General features: G+C 38.4%; 1 protein-coding gene across 4 annotated transcripts in view; it reads right to left on the minus strand.

The window, feature by feature from the left end:
• Positions 1–4,459: 4,459 nt before the first annotated feature.
• Positions 4,460–23,129, minus strand: part of runx1t1 (RUNX1 partner transcriptional co-repressor 1) — an 87,183-nt gene continuing 68,513 nt past the window's right edge. For 3 of the 4 annotated variants that reach the window (XM_052136212.1, XM_052136214.1, XM_052136215.1), the window contains exons 6-11: positions 18,895–19,145; positions 17,550–17,647; positions 16,141–16,342; positions 15,481–15,549; positions 9,089–9,279; positions 4,460–6,366 (exon numbers count right to left, since the gene is read on the minus strand). In XM_052136212.1, the coding sequence (XP_051992172.1) occupies positions 6,088–6,366; positions 9,089–9,279; positions 15,481–15,549; positions 16,141–16,342; positions 17,550–17,647; positions 18,895–19,145 (1,090 nt within the window). In that variant the 3' untranslated portion in view covers positions 4,460–6,087. The remainder of the gene's footprint in view (positions 6,367–9,088; positions 9,280–15,480; positions 15,550–16,140; positions 16,343–17,549; positions 17,648–18,894; positions 19,146–23,129) is intronic. The other variant, XM_052136213.1, reaches the window with a different exon arrangement.

Below are 23,129 nucleotides of genomic sequence, written 5' to 3' on the forward strand. Positions count from 1 at the left end.
TGCGTTCAAAAAGGCACAATGAAATTCTGCGACACAGTTTGATTTATAGGCAAAAAATGTAAACCATTTAGAAGCGTGCTCTTTATAGGGTTTAATCCCGCATTTCATCCCTGCAAGCCGAATGTATATACTGCATTAGATATCGTCTCTCGGAGAATTGCTCTTTTCCTTCCGCGAGCGTTCCAGGGGCAGACGGCGGCCTTATCACTCACGAGCACATGCAGACACTAACATTACCGGCTTATCTCATCTCATGCAGCCCACACTACGACATGGCTCAGTCCTCCGGACTACTTTACTAATAACCTTTTTCTTATCAGGCACTCTGCACCTCTGCCTGTGATCAAAGACCCAATTAATTGAGCAGGGAAAGGTGAGGCATTCAAATAATAGAGACAGCTGTTTTTCTCTGTTTGAGAAATCCATTTGCATTGTTATCGGTGGAGAACAGTTCTCCAGACCTCCCTTAATTGAGGGTCTGTCAATTCTTGCCACTTAATAAAAAACGCAAAAAAAAAAAAAAAAAGCAAAGCTAAAATGTGATGGTGGTAAATGGCAGGACTATCACAGTGTTTCAACTCATCCTTAGCTTTATGATCTCTTAAATGGCTATAAAAGGAGATAAGGCACAAAAGAGGTTCACAAAAGACAGATCTTTGGCATACGAGATTAGCCATTCTCCTCGAAAGTGTTTTCACAGCTGAGTGATTGTAGAAGCCGAGGGTTAATTTTGTGGTGTGGGGCCACAGCATCTAAACGCAGCATTTATAAAGCCTTTCGGCCAAGATGAAGGTAATTGCTGTACTGAATGTGTTGCCTTGTCAGTGTTGCTGTCAAATTGCAGGAGGATGTGGGCTGAATATTGGACATATTAACTCTTTAACATTAGGTAAAATGTAAAATGGTGGACACAGGAATTAAGTGACACTTTAAATATAGACCTTCCACTCTAATAGCTTCCCTTCAGAGAGAGCATTCACTCTTCAGTTCCCAAGGCCACTTATGTTGAGTGTACCAGGTCTTTAAAATGGCCTTCCAAAACGTAATTTTTACTTAAAGCTTTTCTTGATTCACATATACATACATATTGAATCACAATTTACTCAACCTTTTACAATATGTCTGTGTTACTTGGGAGTAGTTTCAGTTTCGGTCAAATTTGTTGTTAAAGGACATCATTATGGCCATTTGAAATGAGTTTGAATTGCTTAGAAGTAACAGTCTACAAAGAATACACTTTAAGTACACTTTTGGACCACTGAATTCCCATGTCTTTTCCAGCCATTTGTGGTTACTTGATTAGGCTCTTTAAAAATAATTTTATAGAGATTGCTCCCACAAACAGGAATATGTAGCCGATTAAATATTTTAGAGCTGATCAAAACTAGCGAAGATTTATATTAACTACAGAAATTTCCATGATTTGTTTTTTTTTTACATTTATTCGCCCTCATGTTCCAAACCTGCATGACTTGTGGAACACAGTTATATACACAATTACATACAATTAAACATTGCCAAATTAGACATCCATTTGACACATGCACAACATTCAAAGTCTTAAAAATAACTTCTTAGCAGTGTTGTAGTTGAGACCAGGCTTCTACGCATCTAGGCCGAGACCAGAGATGGTCGAGTCCGAATCAAGACGGTTGAGTCTGAGTCAAGTCCAAGACTGGAGAGGGGTCTGAGTCAAGACCAGAAAAAGACAAGACTTAAATAGAACTAATGCATTCTCATTGAATGTAGTACATTTTGTATAAATAGCTTAACTGACTCTAAGCTCATCATACTTTATATCTACATAAACCTCATTTATATGTGCTTATGTTGGTTTAAACTATATTGTTATACCCATGTATAATAAAAGATTAATGTTACATCTTTGAGGTGTTGCTGATATAAAGTAAATCTTTAAAATATTACTAGAACTAAAACTAAAATGTCCCACTAAATTTTCTCTCAGCCTCAGATATGCTCAAAGAGCAGAATTTACATGCGTTTAACACTATGCACTTTAAATCAAGTTAGTTAAAGGAATGTTCCGGGTTCAATACAAGTTAAGCTTAATCAACAGCATTTGCGGCATAATGTTGATTACCACAAAAATTCATTTTGACTTGTCCCTGCTTTTGTTTAAAAAAAAAATAAAATAAATATATATATATATATATATATATATATATATATATATATATATAAACTTGTGTAAACACATATGTAAACATATGTATAACACTTGATTTAAAATGTTCTTAATTTCCACACATTTTTCATGATTTTAGGGACCCTATAAATAATGCAACAAATGGGCAGAGGTATTTTCAGTCACTGGATCTTTTCTGAAGTACTGTAGCTGCAACAACTACAAGAAAGAAAACCAGCAGTCTCCAATGCAGGTATGAACATATTTATTACACAGTAAAGAGTACAACAATACCAGAATCATACTGCAAAGATTCACAGACTGACAGACCATGTACTAAAGCCCCCAAAAATGAGAGGATAAAATAAAGAAAACAGATTAAACAAGAAACCACAATTCTGACATAGTAGACTCAAAAAACTCTAGAGTACACTGAAAAAGTGTGATTAGGGACCACACCCTCCTAGTCCACACATTTAACCTGTGGTTCATGTCTCAATTAAGTATTGCACAACGACTTTCATGAGTTTTATTTTCACAATAAAGATTTCAAAGAACCCTATGGCCGCCCGTCCCTGAACCCAACCCACCCAATTAATTTCACTTTGTGTTTTCACTGTCCCTTTATAATCCCAAAGTTTTATTCACTTTATAATCCGGAAAACGCAAGAACAAGAGGCATGCGCAATTTCACCAGTCGTTCCATTTTGCTCGTGCTCTGTATGAATCCCTTATAAACATGAGCCTAAATGACACTGAGCAGCCTAGCAGGTCTCACAACAGAGGACAAAAACAGGGGGAAAAGGGGGTGCAGGAGAAGAGGGCAATATGAAATTACATCTCTCATCTTTGACAATTTATCGAATTATAGTGTATATCAAAAGATGTCAACACTCTAAAATCATATGAGTTGTGAGACTTACAAGAGACAAAGGAACGTTAAAAAAGTTTTTTTTTCAAATTTTTTAGCATAAGTACTCTATTCATTAAGTTTTTTTCTTTTCTCATGAGGTCTGCATTGTTACCAAGTAGTGATATGGTTTGCAGCTGTATGAGCTTTTACCTTTGGGTTTAAGTCCTGTTCTCTTGTGCCCATTTGGTTTGACTAGACCAGTGTCGTCAGTGACTGGTGCTCCTAACATGCTGTCAGAGGTAGAGTGAGACTTTTTGCCACAGAGGAAAAAGAATTGTAGCAAAACAGACATACTAGAAGTGGGAAAAGAGGAGAAAGAGCCTTCAAGGAGTTTCTTAATGCTTTGTCCATGCTTATTTTATTCAGGTTGCCTTGTTTAAACTCACTACACTAATTGTATACATTTTTCAAAAATAGTACACAAGTGTTTCAAGACAGCTTAGCTGGCAGGTTCTGTGGAGTTGTGGACAGGTGTCTTACACCTTTTACTTTTGGATTATTTAACCATAGCATCCTAAGAGACCAAATGCGCAGCCTTTAGCACCCTAGTTTAGGAATCGCGAGCCGTAAGTGTGCAGCTAAGTGATCATCTAGTCCCTTCTTCCTCTTTAGCCATTATCGAGGTTGTTGCGTTTAGTTTGTTTAGTTTCTTATATGGCTTTATATCATGAGCTGAAACACTTGAATGTTTGGTTATATGTTGTTTATGAACACGAACAGCTTCGTTGGGCTATTCAGAGTACAGCGTTTTGGGGCAACATTCTTTCTTTGAGAATGATAGGTATAGAAAAACAACAAAGATGAAATTGTTGTTAAGTATTTCACAGAAAACCTTGCCCTGGAGGATCGAGATATGGGATCCACCTTTGATTATTGCTCATTCGTTCAAGACCACCTCATTCATATGTGATCCCTCTTTCCTCAGGACCTGCTACATGGTTTTATTAGTGGCTTCTCCTCTATACGAGCTGAACAGGGCTGGTCTTGGCTCAGGACAGGGGAGAGTTAAAGGTTTTCAAAACAGAACATTGCTCAATGTGGCTTCCCCTGATAAACACTTAGATAAAACAAGAATGCATTTGAGTGAATATCTTTTGTCATGTTTTACATCTTGGATAAAATCAGGTTTTGGTCCTTCATGTCTGTCTTTGGCTGTCTTCCATGTTAATTCATTTGTAATACTGTGTATCCTGGTGCTCTGCAGTGTTAAAGCTGTCTGTTTGTAACCTCTGCATTTGGAAAGTTTGTGTCTTTTTTGTACATTTTTCAATTTTTTTTTGTAAAAACAAAACAACATATACAATAGCGTTCAGTATGCATATGCATGCACTGTCCTTAACAATTCAAAGCAAAAGTTATGACTTTTTGCCAATACGTTTAGAAAATAAAACCAAAGCAGATTGTGATACCTCTGTTTTGTATTTTTTTCCCATTTTCTTCTTTTTTTTCATTTTCCCACCACTTTTTTAAACAAGAAATGAAAATCACAGACATGTAATGAAGCACTCCAAAGATAACCCATGAAGTGAGGCTCCCTACAGGTAAAACTGCCAAAAAAAGCATGCCGTGAGAAACCGTGACAGTGCAAATACATTTACTGTATGTACGTCCCATGTACAAAAACATTTATGTTAGCATTCCATGTAACATGCTAGTTCTCAGAAAGAGATCTGAATGAGACTGAAGTAGCAGCTCTGAGAGATAGCGTTTGTCTTCTTTTGAGGACAGTGGGAAAAAAGCGTTTGCCTTCTCTTTCGAGAACTACAAGGGGACTACCACAAACACGTACAAATTGAAAAGCAGCTTGCGAGAGTGTGAGAAAGAGAAAAAAACAGGAGAAATTATGTTGTTGCACCTAGAAATTCTAACAATGTGACTGGTTTAAACTATTATGCATTGTCACAATTGTCCAGCACATATACATCAATAAATAACCATTGGAGACGGCACAGGAGACAAAGTGTTTAACACAATGAGATCTAGGAGGGGGTAAAAGAAGCAAAAAACAAGGATTGATGGCAGGGTTATAGAGATAGGCAGGACAGGAGAGGGGTCTGGACTGGCTCCAATGGCCAGGAACTTGCTTGTAATTTATGGGTAATTTCTCAGCCCTTTGTTTTTCCAGCGGCTGTCATTGTGAGTCTCTGACAGTCCTGCTATGGTGGGCTGATGACTTCACATCCTGTTTGGGAGCTGATGAAGTGCATTTGGGATTGGGGCTCAGTGCGCATCCTTCATTATGCCATGCGGTACTCAACGTCCAACAAAGGCGTGCTCACGTTCCTCCTCACCCTTACATTCCTCAGTGAAACAGCTTTGTATTTCTCAGACCATTGACCTGGATATTATGTTGCTGAAGTTCAGAAAAAAAGCAAGAGGGATGAACAGCTGTGTTCCTTCACAATCTGCTGCAAATCTGCATGCTCCGTTGAGGGTCTGCAGAGTTCAACGAGAGAGACATAATTCGTCCATCGACTACACCACTATGTTCAACACAGATGCCCTTCATGGCATGTTTTTTTCTCAACAAGGTTAGTTGTCTTCTTTACAAAGAATCATATTTTGTGTCTTTGCTTAAATAAGCTTGTATGAAGTATTTCCTTGGTTTTGTTGTTTAATAAAGTGTCTTTTAATGAGGTCAAATAGTTTCATATCCCAGCTACCGGATAAAGAGCATTGAGAACGTAAAACGAAAGGGGAGGTCAAATATACTCATCGAGAGGTCTTAGCTGTCTACTCCATTTCTCTTTTCATCATATTTACAAAAATGTACGAGAGCCACAACAACAAGAAACAACATTACCAACAGTGATCAATAATAGCTGTAGTAACAATAAAGAACAATGAGCATTTAAAAACAAAGAATATCTTTGTGTTTTCTATCATGGCAAGTCAATATGACCTGAAATGGACCTCCTGTAGGTGATCGCCCTAAGTACAGTCTTGTTTCTTTGTTAGCGCACTATCATTAGCATCTTTGAGCAAGTGAGGAAGCTGAGTCAGTCCCCAGTAGGTTGAAGCATCCACTCTAGCGTGGCGTGGTCTCTATGGCGGAGGGTGTGCCGGGCGTGGCCGAGCGTGGAGTGGCAGCAGACAGCGTATCAGCAGGGCTGCCGGCGCCACTGCTGGGGGTCGCTGAAGAGCTGACGGTGGCGGGGGTCTCGCCCTGCTGCTGTGCCTGAAGAGTTTGGCCACATACATGGTGGTGCTTTTCCCAGTCCTTGTGCTGACAGAAGGAACCACAGTAACGTGCGGTATTGCAGCCACTGCAGGTCTCGCTCGCCTTGCGCCCGCAATTCCAGCAACTCTGCATAGAAAAATGGGTGGAGGGGAGATTTAAGATATGTTTTAAGGTACTCAAAAAAATCAACTTGGTCTCATATAATTATATTACTATACCTATAATTTTTGCCAAATTATTTATACTAGATACACTATAACATAATGACGTTAACTCCCTTTCACATAAATCAAGAATAGAAAGGCAGATTATCAGTTGGTATACAATAATTTTTCGCCACGGTCCTCTCACAATGCTCTTTTATGACAACAAAAACTATTCCTGTTGCAGATGACTTGTAAGGCAATGCATTTTAAGCTTTGCATTACATAACAAACTACATTTCTAAGCTTGTTCAAACTTGATCAAATTGTGCAGTAGTTTAACTGATAAAGCATCACACCAGCAATGCAAAGGACCGGGATACGAGTCCTGAAGAGTACATCAGACGTCAAGTGCGTCAAAAGTGTAAAAGAAACACCAGTTATTTCAGCAACTGAGTTTTTGATGTGACATCTATATTAGGTTATATAGGACATATATATTAGGTTTAGGGATTAGGGTAGGGTAGGTAATTTGTTTTGTTGTTTTAAAACTCAATAGAGAAAAAACCTCATCTGTTTTGAAAAATAAATAAATAAATAAATCATTGGGACACTATCATCTCACCTCGGAACTGTCACGATAAGCAATAAGGTTAAATCACTTTGCAAAATTGTTGCCAGTCACATTTTTTTCTTGAGATCAGGCTCCAAACCCCCCTTCTCTTTCTCTCTCTCTCTCTCTCTCTCTCTCTCTCTCTCAATCTGTGTGCTCTTTTCCGTGGGTTTTACACCAATTAGGAAATAATAGATGCACAGATTTTTGGGACAACCAAGAGAAAGTCTCGGCTCATTAGCAGCAAGCATTTCCCATTTGATTTAAAGTCTAAATAGAGAATTCTGGTTTATTTCTCTTTGGATCCCTCTGCTTTAAAAAAGAAAAGAAAAAGAAAATAAATAAAGAATAAAGAAATAATGAGCTGTCAGGGGTAAAAAAGCGACGCAAAATGTTGTCAGAGTCATTTTACCGAGTTCCACATGGTGCTACATGAGAACACATTTGTGACATTTTAACTCCAAAATGCTCAAAGATCACACAGACACTCAGGTTACCACTGTGGCCTCTTTTTGTTTGTCTCCAGGCAAAATAAGAGCAATTATCACAAAGTCCTAAATGTGTAGCATGAGATGGGAAGCCGGAGTTAAAAACGGCTACCGGCGCAATCCTCCGGGGAGACGTGTGCATAAACATGGCTCGTGCAATTAAACTCAGATGCGTGCCGCCTTTCTCTGCTAACTGATTAAACGAGCCATCCCCCCGCTGTGCGCAGACACTCACCGCTCTCTTCCCAATTTCCCTCATCCAAATCAGTACCACCTTAACTGTCCACATGTTTCATTTAGATGAAAAGCGCGTCTCTGCCTGAGGTGATAAATACAACATTATTCCTCTGCTCCACATGACATTGGCCTGCACGAAGAATTAGCTGGGACACCCTTTCTCTTCCCCATTCTTTTTTATATTTTTATTTGTTTTCTGTGTTTTCAAAAGGATATCCATAATGAGGAGATAAAAAATATGCCACAGGAATAAAACAACAAAACAAACTAAATCAAGAGATGCTGCCTAGAATGTAATGGGCATTTACAATAGTGGCTCCAAAAAGTATTTAGACACTTACACCACACATCTATGCAGTAAATGTATGAACATCATTGCATAAGATAAAAAATATCAAACCATGAGGTATTTATAAAAGATAGCACATTTTTCAAGCAAAACTAATTTATAAGGTTTTAAATTATAAAACAAAAGACATCCAGTTAAAAAATTTGATAAAAAGGATTTTGACACTTTCTTTAAGTGAAACTTAGTTAAGCATGATGAACTACACCTGTGATTACTCTGCTAGGACACTTGTAAGGATAGTTCACCCAAAAATGAAAACTCTCTCATCATTTACAGTGTGGGTGAAAAACAGATAACTTTCTCACTCTTCTTGTGTTTTTGATGATTCACATTCTTCATGCATATCGCCCCCTGCTGTGCAGGGAGAAGAATTTCTAGCAAAGAAAGTACTTAAATATTGATCTTTTTCTCACACACACACCTATCATATCCCTTCAAAAGATATGGATTAAAACACTGTCGTATGGATTAATTTTATGATGCTTTTATGTGCTTTTTGGGGCATCAAAATTATGGCACCAATTCACTTGCATTGTATGGACCTGCAGAGCTGAAATATTCTTCTAAAAATCATAATTTGTGTTCTGCAGAAGAAAGTAAGTCATGCACATCTGGGATGGCATAAGGGTGAGTAAATGATGAGAGAATCTTCATATTGGAGTGAACTATTCCTTTAAACACTACCTTAATTTCAGTTTGTTTAAAGTAATTGCAAGAAAAGTTACTGTAGTTCAGAGTAAAGCTCTATAGCATCATTTGTTGGCAGACCCCACAAGTTTTAATATTTTCTTATTCACTGCAATGACATGCATACATTTTAATGTGTCTTAACTGTCCAAATACTTGTTGGGGCCACTGTATATTTTTATATAAATTAAAGAAAATCTGCCAAACCCCAAGACAATTTCTAATCCAAAACAATAATAAATGGAATATATTACCATCCAAATGAATCAACGTGGAGTGTATGAATGCTGCAGCTGTTCAGTAACAATGCAGTGAGCAGACAAGCTGTTACCTCACTAGAGTCCTCCTGCTGGTTGATGACTGACAGCGCATCATCTGCCGCTTGCCTCTTGGCCTCGGCCACCGTGCGTTCCATCTTGGCTCGCTCAGTGCTTATCATCTCGTGAGCCTTGCGCTCGGCCTCTGACACGGCTTTCTGCAGCTCGGACATGGCCTGCCTCTTCACTTCATTCACAGCCTCTTCTGAAAGAAAGACCACAATGACTTTAAGTACCACGGTACAAATTCACAAGCTTCCCACACTGTAAAAACATTTTGTCAGGTAACCAAAAAAATTTGCTTAATATGAAAGTATCTAAACTACCTGACCAGCCCAACACTGCAACACTGACTGAAATAATGTTCCACATTGGCTCAACCAGTCCAAAGCTCTTCTACAAGACTGAAATTTTCTGCCAAACAACTCAGTGTAAAAGGTTCAAATGATCAGTTAAAAACAATTTTATCTGAGATTTTTTTATTCATCTATCCTTAATTGGCTAAAAAGAAAGTAACTAAATTGCTAACTATTGCATATTTTGAAAATATTTTTTACGATGTTTAATTTATCCTTTTGTAATGTTTTGTTCAAAGGTAGCTGAGAGGTTAATCTGGGGATAAATTAGAAACATCAATTATTATTTGAATAGACTTGAACACAGATCAACAATACTTTTGTTTTCCTCTTAAACCAGAAAAACTTGACTGTAGTGCACATGACAGAATACAGGTAATCCTTGACATTCAAGTAGAAATGTATTTCCTTGGACTCACAATTTATCTAAATGCTTTACATTGTTATCCCATTAACCGTAAATACTTCTGGCTTGAAAACACATCTCAAGAGCAGACTAGGGCATTTTTTGTGTTTGTTTGTTTTTGTTGTTCAAGGCTGCAGCCTGACTAATTGTATATGCAAATCTGCCAATTTATATTTAAATTATATATTTCAATTGCGCCACAAAGGCCCATGCAGATCAGGATACGTCACTGTGAATATTCATCACCTACTGTACACAAGCTTTCTAAAAAAAGGATATTCGCCTCTTGTTACATTGCTACAACTTACAGAGGCAACTCTGAATCTTTAGTGAAAACGAAAGCACAGTTTTTTTTTTGCTCCTAGCTTGGGTTGCACGATCATCAAGGCTTAAAGGGATAGTTCCCAAAAAAATTTTTATTCTGTTATCATTTACTCACCCCGAAGTTGTTCCAAACCTGTATGACTTTCTTACAAGGAGCACTTTCACTATATGGGAGAAAGATGCAATGAAAGTGAATGGTGACTGAGACTTATATTCAACCTACACTTTAAAAATCGTTTTATTTAAAAAACAAAACTGGCAGTTGTGTTTGCCAGAATAATAATATACAAAATAAATTTAAAATGTAAAGAATTTTACAGAACAACCTGTACATTTTACAGTCACGGTATATTTTACGGTGCAGTACCATTGTTTCCATTATTAAATTATAAACTTAATATATTAATCTAATGAAACTGTAAAAATGTGCTTATTTATTTATAAGGTAGTTGTTAATCACTGTAGCAATTACAAAAGGGCACATGATGACATGAAGTTCATCAATAATGGCCCTTCCAGGAGCAATGACCAATAAACATGTAGAGACAGTGCTCAGTGTCACTCACACAAACACTAAACACCATCAGAGTAACACATGTGAAATAAACATTATGCAATAAACATTAACTAAACTACATCAAATATAACACAGAACACCCTAGTGTACGTAACTGATATTAAAAATAAGAAGAAACATAACTATTCCCATAAAATATGGGTCACGCAGAGAATTCTGGGAATGCCAGATTACGTTTTTTTTTTTTACATAATTTTAACAATAATTTACCATAAAAAGTACTTGTACTCTGTTGTTAAATCTACCGGTAATACAACTTTTAACTGTTAATTATATGTGAAAATCATACATTTACATAAAAACATTTAATTTGTCCATAAAACTACATGTATTGTCTTTTTACATATATTACAAATTATTAACCTATATTTTACGGTAACTACTCATTAACCAATTTCCATTTTATTTTAACTGTAGCATTTTTACAGTCTTTTACCATTTAAATAATGGACATTTTGTTACATCTCCTTTTGTGTTCCTCAGAAGACAGTAAGTTATACAGGTTTGGAGCAACATGAAAGTGAGTAAATGATTAGGCTAAGCTGTCATGCCTAATAATACAGCAGCCTGTAGTTATAAAAAAAAATGGATGATTGCGGTCACAAAAACCCTCCTCAGTCTTAAATATGAAGGATAATAGAGCCAGGGACATTTTCATCAGGACTGGACGGAATTGTGAAACCATCGTGGTTTGGTACATTGAGTCTTCCTGTTGATGGGCTGAGGTCACGGAAAATGCACTGCGTTCCCTTGTTCGTTTAACTGCATTTATAATTCCCTATACAGATGGAATTTCAATCTGCGGTGATTTGTTTAGGGTGGTACTGCCCTATTCCTCATCTGAAACGAATGGTCTTAGAGCATCTTTTGTAACATAATTTTCATGGTGAAAGGTTAGTTTGCTCTTATAAAGCCCTTTGTTAAGACCACACAGCACAGACAAACGGCCTTAACAGATGCATATGTCGTGTAATAGTGAGCAAGCCAAGGTAAACAATCTGCTATAATAGAATCCATGTCATGTCATATTTCACACAGATCAGCTGCTCTTTAAACAAAGCCTTTTAATCTTTAATCTTTAATCTTTATCCGTCTTTTAACCAGCTCCTCTTCTGTGATAAAACAAGAGTGCAGTGGAGAGCCAGACAGCTCCTGTTGCACAGCTAATCGCAGGAGTGCTAAAGTGCTGTAAATGCTGGGTGCACTTATGTGTCCTGTGCAGCCAGAGCAATAAAAGAGCTTTATGATCTGACATCACTGTTGGAATGTGTAGAGGTGCTTCCAGTGTAAGCCACTCACTGAACTGACCACTGTTGGGCTTATATTATAGAACTCCAAACATTCCAGAACTCATTCTAGAACTCAAAGAATATTCTGCAAAAACAAACAAACATACATTTCAAAACTCATTCTAAACTAAAAGTATATTCCACAAATATCAGACAAACACTCCATATCTCATTTAAGAATTAAAGGATATTTAGCAAAAACGAATATTTCAAAGCTCATTCTAGAACTAAAAGAATATTCCGCAAAAACAAACCAATCAAAACTTGTTCTAGAACTGAAGGAATATTCCGCAATTTTTTTTGCTCATTCTAGATCTTAAAGAAGATTCCACAAAAACGTTTTAAATCTCATCCTAGAACTCAAAGGATATTACGCAAAAACAAACATTTCAGAATGCATTCTAGAACTCAAATCATATTATCCAAAAAGAAACATTTTAAAACTCATTGTAGAACTCAAATAATATTCTGCAAAAACAGACAAACATTCCATAGCATGCTAAGGCAAGCATCACTCCTACTATTTGTACCGTTAAGAGATCTAGACATGAATGGTACCTCAAATCATGTGGCTTGAGAATGCAACCAAATTCTATAGTCTTACATTAAACGATGGACCCATGCCATATCAAGGGATGAGAAGATTATAGTGACCAGGGGGGTTATTTTGACTTGACACGGGGCAAGTCAGTATGTTAAAAACTATCTGATGTCTGTGACCAAAGATGTAACCCTTATGTGAAGTTTGCACCATAGGCCCCATGTACAGAGTCTCTGCATTGTGAGTGATGAGAAAGGAGTGGGGACACCAGGCATGGCTGTGTTTGAAGCAGGGCAGCTCTCTCTCTCTCTCTCTCTCTCTCTTAGGAATCGGATGAAGAGAAGGCAACTTCCCAAAAGGAAAATTACATTAAAATGTAACCACCTAGCAACCACCCAGAACCTCTTAGCAACCACATAGCAATGCCCTGGAAACAGGTCCTGTCAGATGGTAGTGCCCAACAACCTGAACCTGCTGCCACAGTGCTGTTTAGAATGGTGAGGGGGTCAGTGTTGGGGTTTTCCTCCTAAAGTCCACAATCATCTCCACTCTTTTGAGCATGTTCAGCTCCAGGTTGCTATGACTGCACCAGTGAGCCAGCTGTTCAACCTCCCTTGTGTATGCAGACTCATCGTCATCTTGGATGAGGCAGAAGAGAGTAGTGTTGTCTGCAAACTTCAGGAGCTTGACAGAGGGGTCCTTGGAGGTGCAGTTGTTGGTATACAGGGAGAAGAGTAGTGGGGAGAGCACACAGCCCTGGGGGCACTAGTGCTGATCGTACATGTGCTGGAAGTGAATTTCCCCTGTCTCACTAGCTGCTGCCTGTCTGTCAGAAAGCTGGTGATCCATTGACAAATGGGAACAGAGAGCTGGGTTAATTTATTCCATAGGAGAGCTGGGATGATGATCTTTGAAAGCCAAACTGAAGTCCACAAAAAGGATCCTTGCATATGTGTGCTAGGATGTTGGTGTTTGTGTGAAGTGAATATCAGAGAGGGTGTGGGGTGTGAGACTGGGCTTTTCAAATCTACAGTCAAACACATTCAAGTCGTCAGCCAGTTGTTGGTTTCCTACAGTGTTGAGGGAGGGTTCTTTGAAGTTAGTAATGTATTTCAGGCCTCTCCACACTGATGCATGGTCGTTAGCTGAAAACTTGTTTTTCAGCTTCTCAGAGTAGCTTCTTTTAGCCACTTTAATTTCCTTAGTCAGTGTGTTTTTGGACTGATTATACAAAATGTTATCCCTGCTTCTGTAAGCATCCTCTTCGGCACAACAAAGCTGTCTGCATTGTCCTGTAAACCATGGTTTGTCGTTGTTGAACATTAAAAAAGTCCTAGTACATATCCTCACAGAAACATATATGATGTTACAGTATCTTTGAGCTCATCCAGATTGGTGTATGCAGCTTCAAAAACACTCCAATCAGTGCAGTCAAAGCAGGCTTGTAGTTCCGGCTCTGCTTTAATGGTCTACACTTTAGAGTCCATACTACAGGTTTAGCAGATTTAAGTTTCTGCCTGTAGGTTGGAAGACGATGAACCACACAGTGATCAGAGAGTCCCAAAGCTGCTCTAGGAACAGAGCAATATGCATCGCTTTAATGTTGTGTAGCAGTGGTCTAGTATATTTCCATCCCTGGTGGAGCATGTAATGTATTGTAATGTATTTTGGCAGTTCGTGGGTGAGGATGGCTTTGTTAAAATCACAGAGAATAATAATAAGTGAGTACAGGTATTGTTGTTCTGTGTCTGTGACCTGATCAGGCAGCTGTTGCAGCACTGCATTGCATTCATGCACATGTGTGGAGGAATATAAACACTAACCAGAATAAATTAGGAAAACTCCTGCAGTGAATAGAAAGGCTTACAGTTAATAAAGAGCACTTTCAAATTAGGACAGCACATCTTCTTTAACATTGTTACATCTGTACACCATCTTTCATTGATGTAAAAGCATGTTCCACCGCCTCTCATTTTCCCCGTTAACTCTGACATGCGAGATACGCTTTACGCAACTGAAATTCCCGGCAGATGTAATGCGCTATCCGGATTGGCTTTACTCAGCCAGGTTCCTGTGAAGCACAAGGCAGCAGAGTTTGAAAAGTCCTTGTTTGTGTGGGTGAGGAGATTTAGTTCACCTGTTTTGTTAGGGAGAGAGTGGAGATTCACTAGATGAATACTCGGCAGTGCTGTTTGAAAGCCATGCTGTAGGAGCTTGACCAGCGCGCCGGCTCACTTCCCTCACCTGCGTCTCATAGCACGCTTAAACAACACAGCTTCGCCTCCTACTAAAATGTCTAGCAAAACATCAGAATAGTCAAAAACAGGGAAAATATTTTCTGGTATATGCTGCCGAATGTTCAGCAGTTCGTCCCTGGTAAAACTGATTGGAAAAAAATGACTAAACACAGGACAAACAAACAAAAATAACAAAAGATTTGGAGAGCTCCACTCTGAGGCGGCCATCTGCTTAGTTCATTTAGAGTCATCACTTGATCTGCCTGTCTTTGTACTGTGGGGAAAATCAGAGCACCTGGAGGAAACCCACATGAACATGGTAGAACATACAAACTCCACACAGAAAGGCCCAGAGTGAATCAGGACTTGAACCAGGGACCTTTTTACTGTGAGGCGACAGTGCTTTCAACTGAGCAACCGTGAATGCTGGGAACCTTTTTTAACTAAGCAAGCAATAGTACCAAGGTGCACAGAATATTCTAGGACCCTGATTGCTAATATGCCAGAATTTGGTGTGACACTGAACCAGTTCTCACCTGACTGATACATATAGCTGACTGAATTACTGATTGTATTTCAGAGAGCTTTTAAATTACAGACAGGCTTTGAAAGAGCTCTGTCTGAATAATTTAGCTTTGATTTTCCACATGTGCTTAAGAGTGTGTGCATTGCTAACCAGCTTTCTTCCAGATCTCTTCAGGTACGTATCCAGATGCTGGCCTGTGAAGGAGCTCTCTATGGATGTCTGGAGGAGAGAAAAGAAGGATTACTTGATTTAAAATTAACTCAACTCAATACACTGTGTAACAAATCTTTCCACTCAAATTAACTGACTTGAAAAACCTGATAGTACATATACATTGCCAAGATGTCGTCTATGTGATGAGTGTGTTTTCATTCAGACCAGCGGCTCTCAACCTTTTTTGTTATTTGAACACCTGTGACCTAGATTTACTTAAAGATTTCAAGAAATGTTGATAAAATAACAATAATATTTTTTTATGTCTATAAAATCAGAGCAATGTCATAAAATTGTATTAGTTTTAATAGCACACATTTTATTTAAAAACATAATGCAATTTTAAATAATTAAGTTTGGTATTGCCCTACTAAAAGCCTAAAGGTTAGTTGTTTACGTGTTGTTAGAATTTTTGTGAATCTACTCTGATTAAGATGTTTGTAAACAAACAATACACATATAATAGAACACAATGCTTTTACAGAGGTTTTGGCAACATACATGTGCATAAATGGGAAGTGTGTATGAATCCCATCTTCTGTGAATTCTGTGCTACAGTAAACATTACTCAGTGCCTGTGTTAAGTGTGTTCTATACCTAAAGCATTGTTGTCCTGGCCTGCGGGGCTTTGCTGTCTAGACTGACTACTGCTGGAGCTGCTGGTCTTCTTAAGCTCTTCAGCATCACTGTAACGACGGATCCAGTAGTTGAGCTCCTCCCGGTCGGCCTCCTGGCACCTCCGCAACACTGTTAGAGAGCGACGAGTCTTCTCCACCATGTCCATGATGCAGTTCAGCAGCTGGGGAGGAGACAAAAACAGAGTGTGACCAAAATCGCTCAGAGTAGTATTGACCAATTTAGATATAAAATACTGAAACTACCAATGATTCTAAATTTTAAAAATAGGTCTAAAAATATTTCTCATTTTATATCTCTATGGCACTTAAAACGGATAGTTCACCTCAAAATAAAATGTATCTCATCCTCATGCCATACCAGATGTGTATGTCTTTCTTTTGCAAAACACATATTAAGATTTTTAATCTTAATTTGAGATCACTTAATTTTGAGATCACTCAGCTCTGCTGGTCCAAACAATGAACGTGAATGGTGAAAAATGACATAAAGTCAGCATAAAAGTAATCCATAAGACTCCAGTGGTTAAATCCATATCTTCATAAGCGATATAATAATTGTGGGTGAAAAACAGATACATATTGAAGTCCTTTTTTACTATCAATCTCTACCTTTGACCAGCATCAACCAGTGGGTGGCTGAACGTCAAAGTGAAAGTCATATCCACAACAGAATGTGGAAGTGAAAGTGTATATTTACAGATGAAAAAGTTTATTAGACTTAAATATTGGTCTATTTCTCATCCACATCTATCATATTGCTTCAGAATATATGGATTTAACCACTGGATACTTATGGATTACTTTTATACTGCCTTTTGGGCCTTCAAAGTTCTGGTCACCATTCACTTGCATTGTGAGGACCAACAGAGCTGAAATATTCTTCTAAAAATCTTCATTTATGTTCTGCTGAAGAAAGAAAGTCACATCTGGGATTGCATGAGGAAATGATAAGAGAATCTTTACATTTGGATAAACTATTCCTTTAATATGTTTCTTTCAACTATCAATTGTTTTACCTAAAATTCCATGGGATATATAGTACATACTGTGACATAAATGATGCCATTTTTAATTTCAGACTTCAGTATATTGACAAATCTGAGCAAAGTTTATGATATTGTTGAGATCTCTTCTGAAACTCTAGGAGGAGACATGTGTGAGATTACCGGGGTCTTGTTTTAGGAGCAAAATTTGAAAAGTTGCACTTAAACACAGAGATGTACTAGCAAACACACTTGTCAATGTATTCTCTCTCTCTCTCTCTCTCTCTCTCTCTCTCTCTCTCTCTCTCTCTCTCTCTCTCTCTCTCTCTCTCGCTTGCACATGCAAACACACATATACTTTGGATAGTAATAAAAATTTTATTACTTTTCTTACATGGTCAAGGTGCTTCCATTCTTCTGCCCATTCTCTTTCCGTGAGTCTGTGATCTATGACCTCCTCCTGGCGTGTGCTGCCATGCATCCCTGAAACAGAGAGAGCATGAAAAAGATAGTGTGTTAAACGTGTTACTATTTGAGCCTCGGTTTCTCCATTTCTCTTGCTTGCCCTCAGCGGCGTGTCGTGCCCGTCTGTTTCACAGCCATAGCTCACCCGCTTCCTGACATTCTCCATCACTCACACACTCTTCATTCCTCACATATTCTCATCGCTCACTCCACTCTCCTGCGCTGCCTGCGGGTACGCTCTCTCCCTCTCTCCATGCCGCACCAGACAGAGCTGCAAGGCTCATACATATCTCGTGCATATATCACCGGCTAACACACTCCAGTATTTTTAGCACATTTAAGCCTGATATGGCAAGTTGGTTTTATGTAAACCTCAAATCATTTCTAAAGAAGTTTATGTTACTGATCCAACGGAGACTGCAGCAATGGAGAATGTAGCTTACATTGCATGTGTTTTTCATCTCAATCATGTTTTCCATGCAGAAAACATGCATTTTTATTCTCAATCAAATTAATTTGCCCTATGACATAATTTTCATCGAATTATTAATCAATAAATTATTATATATTTTATAATATGTTATTATATTTTATTAATATTAACAATTAAAATAATTTTTTTTAATAAAATGTATTTACTTTATATACATACTAATAAAATAATAATAATAAACATCTTTTGAAACCCCCACACATTTTTTTAAATAATTAGCCTAATTATTTTATAGTAATCTATAAATATATATATATATATATATATATATATATATATATATTCACCCTCATGTTTCACCAAACAACCCTTCAACTGTATTATACATGCAACACAAAAAGAATGAGAATGCAACACAAAAGAGAATGTGAGCCTCAGTAACCATTCACTTTAATTGCATCTTTTTTGCCATACAATGAAAGAGAATGTTGATCACAGCTGTCAGTCCCAAACATTTTACATGCCTTACAACACCTTCTTTACTCCACTGAAGAAATAAAGTCATACAGGAATGGAACAACATAAGGGATAGTAAATTATGATAAGTTTTGGGTTAAGTAGCCCTTTAAAACCTTTTTTGTATTCCTTTCCAAATATATCAGGGTTGTGCAGCACAATGGATTATTTTATTTTATGACTTTTGAAGATTTGTGCCATTGGTGACAACAGTCATGGAGAACACAGCTTATATTGCATGTCTGCGGCTCAAATAATAATTCACAGCAGACAAACACTTTTATTAATGACGCTTCTGTAATGTGCCCTCACTTACCGATAGGCCGAGGGCGGTCGCGATGCTCGCGGTGGTTGGGGTGGCGGTAAGAGTCTCTGTAGTGGTGCGCAATGGCCATGTCGTCCAGTCGGTAGTGCTGTGGAGGGGGCGGAGTGGGGTGCGGGAGGCCGTTGGGCTGGTAGGAGAGCCCATTTGAGGGGCTGAAGCGCTGGCTCGGGCTGATAGTGCACGGCCTCTTGCTGGGGTGCTCGGGGTGGAGTGGTTCCCGCTCAAAGCCGTTCTCTTTGGTTCTGAAAGGAAAGAGAAAAATCCAGAATGAGTAACATAAAGGAAGTAGGAGGGACAAAGACTCTTGCTGACATTGAGTATGGTGTCTTTCAGGATAGCATGCTAATGCCTGTAATGCAGTGATGACCAATTTTGCAAATTGCTTGTAAATCACTGGGCTGAAAGTAAGAACTGGGTTTGGGAGTAAAACTGTGAGATAGTGAATCATTAGATCCATAAACAACACAGGGTTAGATGCAATCAATATAACCTATTGAAAAACAGTGAAAAATAGCAACATTTTATACATTGCCTGGACAAAAAAAAAGTTGGATCCTCTAATATTTAGTTTAACCACCTTTAGCTTTGAAAGAATTTCAATGGGGTTAAGGTCAGGACTATGTGGTGGCCAATTAATGTGTGAAAATGATTCCTCATGCTCCATGAACCACTCTTTCATAATTTGAGCCCGATAAATCTTGGCATTGTTGTCCTGGAATATACCATGCATTCAGGGAAGAAAGAATTAATTGATGAGATAACCTGGTTATTCAGTACATTCAGGTGGTCATCTGACATGTTATTGCAGCATAACGTTGCTGAGTGATTTCTAAAATGATTCAGTGAATCTTTTTTATTTATTTTTATAAATCATCCAAAAGAACAAATTCTGTAAGAACTCGAATGAAACTCTATATCCTAAATTGAAAACAGCCAAAAATAGCAATATATATATATATATAAAATGTGGTTAACTACAAAAATGAAAAATAAATGCCATATGGGGATTTCTGGGAACACTTTGGAGGGATTGTCAGTGATTGTCAGTGATTGTGTGTTGTCAGTAAAGGAAGGTCTTGACAGAGCACACATGAGGACCATAAGAGATGTGCTCTTACACATCACAGTCAGCACAACCAACCCCTGGAGCTCTCAGCCTGCTCTGCTCTTCACTTTCATGTGTTGTGGGTCCAGGTGTTTACAGATGCTGGTACTCGTGTGAGTTTGTGAGTCAGTGTGTGTGTCTTGGTAACCCCTGAAAGAGACTGAACTTCCAAATGAGCTGCTTTTATGAGCTGCTAATGCACATCCATCAGCATCCATATGCTCCTCAAAGCAACCTCTCTCCTCCACCCACACCTCTAAAACACAGCTGCCTTTATTCTACCCCAGTCTCGTGCATTTTAATGCAAATTCTAATTCTATCTTTGATAGAGATCTCCATCATGTTTTTCATGCATTTGAAACATGTCTTTGTTTTTGTATTTCTTAATCAATTTATTTACCCTTATGAAATTTCTTGCATTTGTTTTTTCAAATACATTTCTCTGTGAAATTTTCAACTCTATAAAATACTCCATTCTTATTGGCCAATGTGATATTCGGCAGTCAAATTGACTTGCCTACATTGCAGAGCTAGTTTTGTGTATTTTGTATCACTCCACAGTTTCTTCTCACATAATACAATCATTAAAACTTAAAATAATATATTTCATGTCCATATATTTACTTATTTGTTAAATATCCATGTTATTGTGTTAATGTATAGTCATTATTGCAAAATAAACCCCTTCAGTGTGACACAAGACCACTTCATGCCATATATTTTGACAATGAAAAAAGTGATAAGCCTAAAGAAATGCTTCATGTGGTAATATCTAAAAGTCAAAATATTTCATTCCGTTCATAATATTATGTCTGTTTCAACTTGACTATATTAGGTTGCACCAACAATACAAAATATAAAAGTTAGATCAAGTAGAAATAGCTCCTTTTTTAAAGTGTACATATCCCTACTTTTTATTAAATACAGCATATTCTCCAAAAAAATCCTCTTTTACCTCCACTATCAAAACCTTTGGGGTCACTGAAAACCATAAGCTGAATCTAAGCCTCATTTTATATTCAACTTTTTTTTACTTTGCAAATATATAGGGGTCGTGCAGCACAATGGAATAATTTTATTCAAATAAGTCTCGGCACACATTTCTCTTCTAAATGAGGGGACAGCTACTAAGCATGTATTCTCCTGTTCGCTCCTTTTTGTTGCCGTAGCTTCCTGATCCTTTGATATTAATCAGACTGAAGTGACCGTACATTGTACACCGTGATTAAGGACAGCACAGCTCCCTTTCAAATTCCAATATTACTTTCTTTCTCTCTCTCTTTCACCTCCTCATTCTGAGTGCGGTAAAGCCGAGCCGAGCTAAGCAGAAACAGAAGCGCTTAGCCAGCCGTATCTGAACTGAGTCTCATCTGTATGTGTTATCAGCCATGTCCCCAGGCTCACCTAGCCATGTATTAGAGCTCACGTAAAATATGCAGGTATTACATTGAAAAAAAAATATTGAAAGGAAGAGAAAAAGAGAAGACTGTGTACTCGCCTCTAATAACCACAGGGACCTGAGTGTAACATCTGAGGTTTTTACAAATCCTACCAACCACCAGGGAGAGCCCTCTCCCGAATACTGATATTCACACATTTCTTCACTGCTCAATTCCTGTTTACCACATGTATATATAGTCATGCAGTTCTTTTGTTCATTGCAAAGTATTGCCAGTTTCCCCCGCCTTACCAAGCGTTTTTCCATTGCCATTGTTTCTTGATTCATGTTATGACCACTGCCTGTTCCCCTTCTGTCACTCACTCGACGATGTGTCAATGTAGTGACACTCGGTGTCGCACTTGAGAGCCCCAAACACATCTAATCTTTGAAAAAAGGCCAATGAGAATTGGCGAGTGGAATTTTCATGCCTCTCCCCCGGACATATGGCCACTCATTTGGAGCCAAGCGGTTGTGTATCAGCGAGCTGAATCCCACTGTTGTTCCATTCACCTCAGAAAGAAGCGTATGCTGTTGGATATACGGCGCATTCCAGCGGCTTTCTCTCTACTAAGCTAATAAGAGAGTATATATTTCTACAAAGTGTATATTTTCCTCTATTAGAGCAGCACATTGACGTGAACGTCTTTTTAAAGACATGTCTTTTTAAAGATGCCTTTCCACCTTTGCCACCTTCGGGTGTGCCCGCCCAGTCTGATATTGGACTGGAACCCTCCACCCTCCCCTGAGCTAGATGATTGGTTCCTGGGTTCGGGGCGCCACTCACGGCCATGCCCCCCACCCGGTCCCTTTCTTCGCGGAAATGCATGACGAACTGACAAGTTCGTGGAAGTTCTCCTTTTGCTGCCCGAAACCGACTTCCCGGTTTGTCCCCGGTTGTGGGCAACGCCACCACCTGGCGGGATCATCCAGCAATCCCCTCCAGGGCCTGTAGGATTATGTCATCTCTGGTCTACAGTACAGCTGGACAGGTCGCCTCTGCCAGTGGCGGATTTAGCAAATTGGGGGCCCAAGGCGAAGGTATGTATGGGCCCCCCTCTCCCCCCCCCCACCAAAAAAATTTACAGACTGAATGGTGGGATAGGCAGGTAAAGCTAATCTACGGCCTGTAGCAAGCCTGCAGTGCTTTGGTCGGTGGCAGCAGGATTAGCACAGCTAGGGCTTGGGCTATTACTACACTGTAAAAAAAAAAAAAAAAAAAAAAAGTAAAAAATAACAGTGAGATTTACAAAAAGATTTTCTCTGGCTGATTATAAAACACATTCGTTATGGCATGAAAATCTGAGAGAAAATGTGATCAGGTGTTGTTGGCTATTTATTGATGATGACATAATCATTATGTAGTGGCCTGATTCAATGATCTACAGAGAGGAATGCTTAATACGAATTAACATGTCACATTTTTGAGTATTAAAGCTCTGTGAACATACCGCATGCGAGCTAGCAGTGACAAACAGGTAATCTGAAGAACTTTAAAAACACATGGTGTACAATAACGGTTTTGAACTACAGTATGATGTAGACCAACACAGACATCAAGAATCAGCATATGAATCTCAACAACGGTGACAATCAACAAAATAATCAGATAAAACTGAACATCACAAAACAAGCTACTAAAAAGTTGCAACAATAACAACAGCAAAAATAAAAGCAGATAGT

This window comes from Xyrauchen texanus, chromosome 10 (assembly GCF_025860055.1).
Source record: "Xyrauchen texanus isolate HMW12.3.18 chromosome 10, RBS_HiC_50CHRs, whole genome shotgun sequence".
Classification (NCBI taxonomy): Eukaryota; Metazoa; Chordata; class Actinopteri; order Cypriniformes; family Catostomidae; genus Xyrauchen; species Xyrauchen texanus.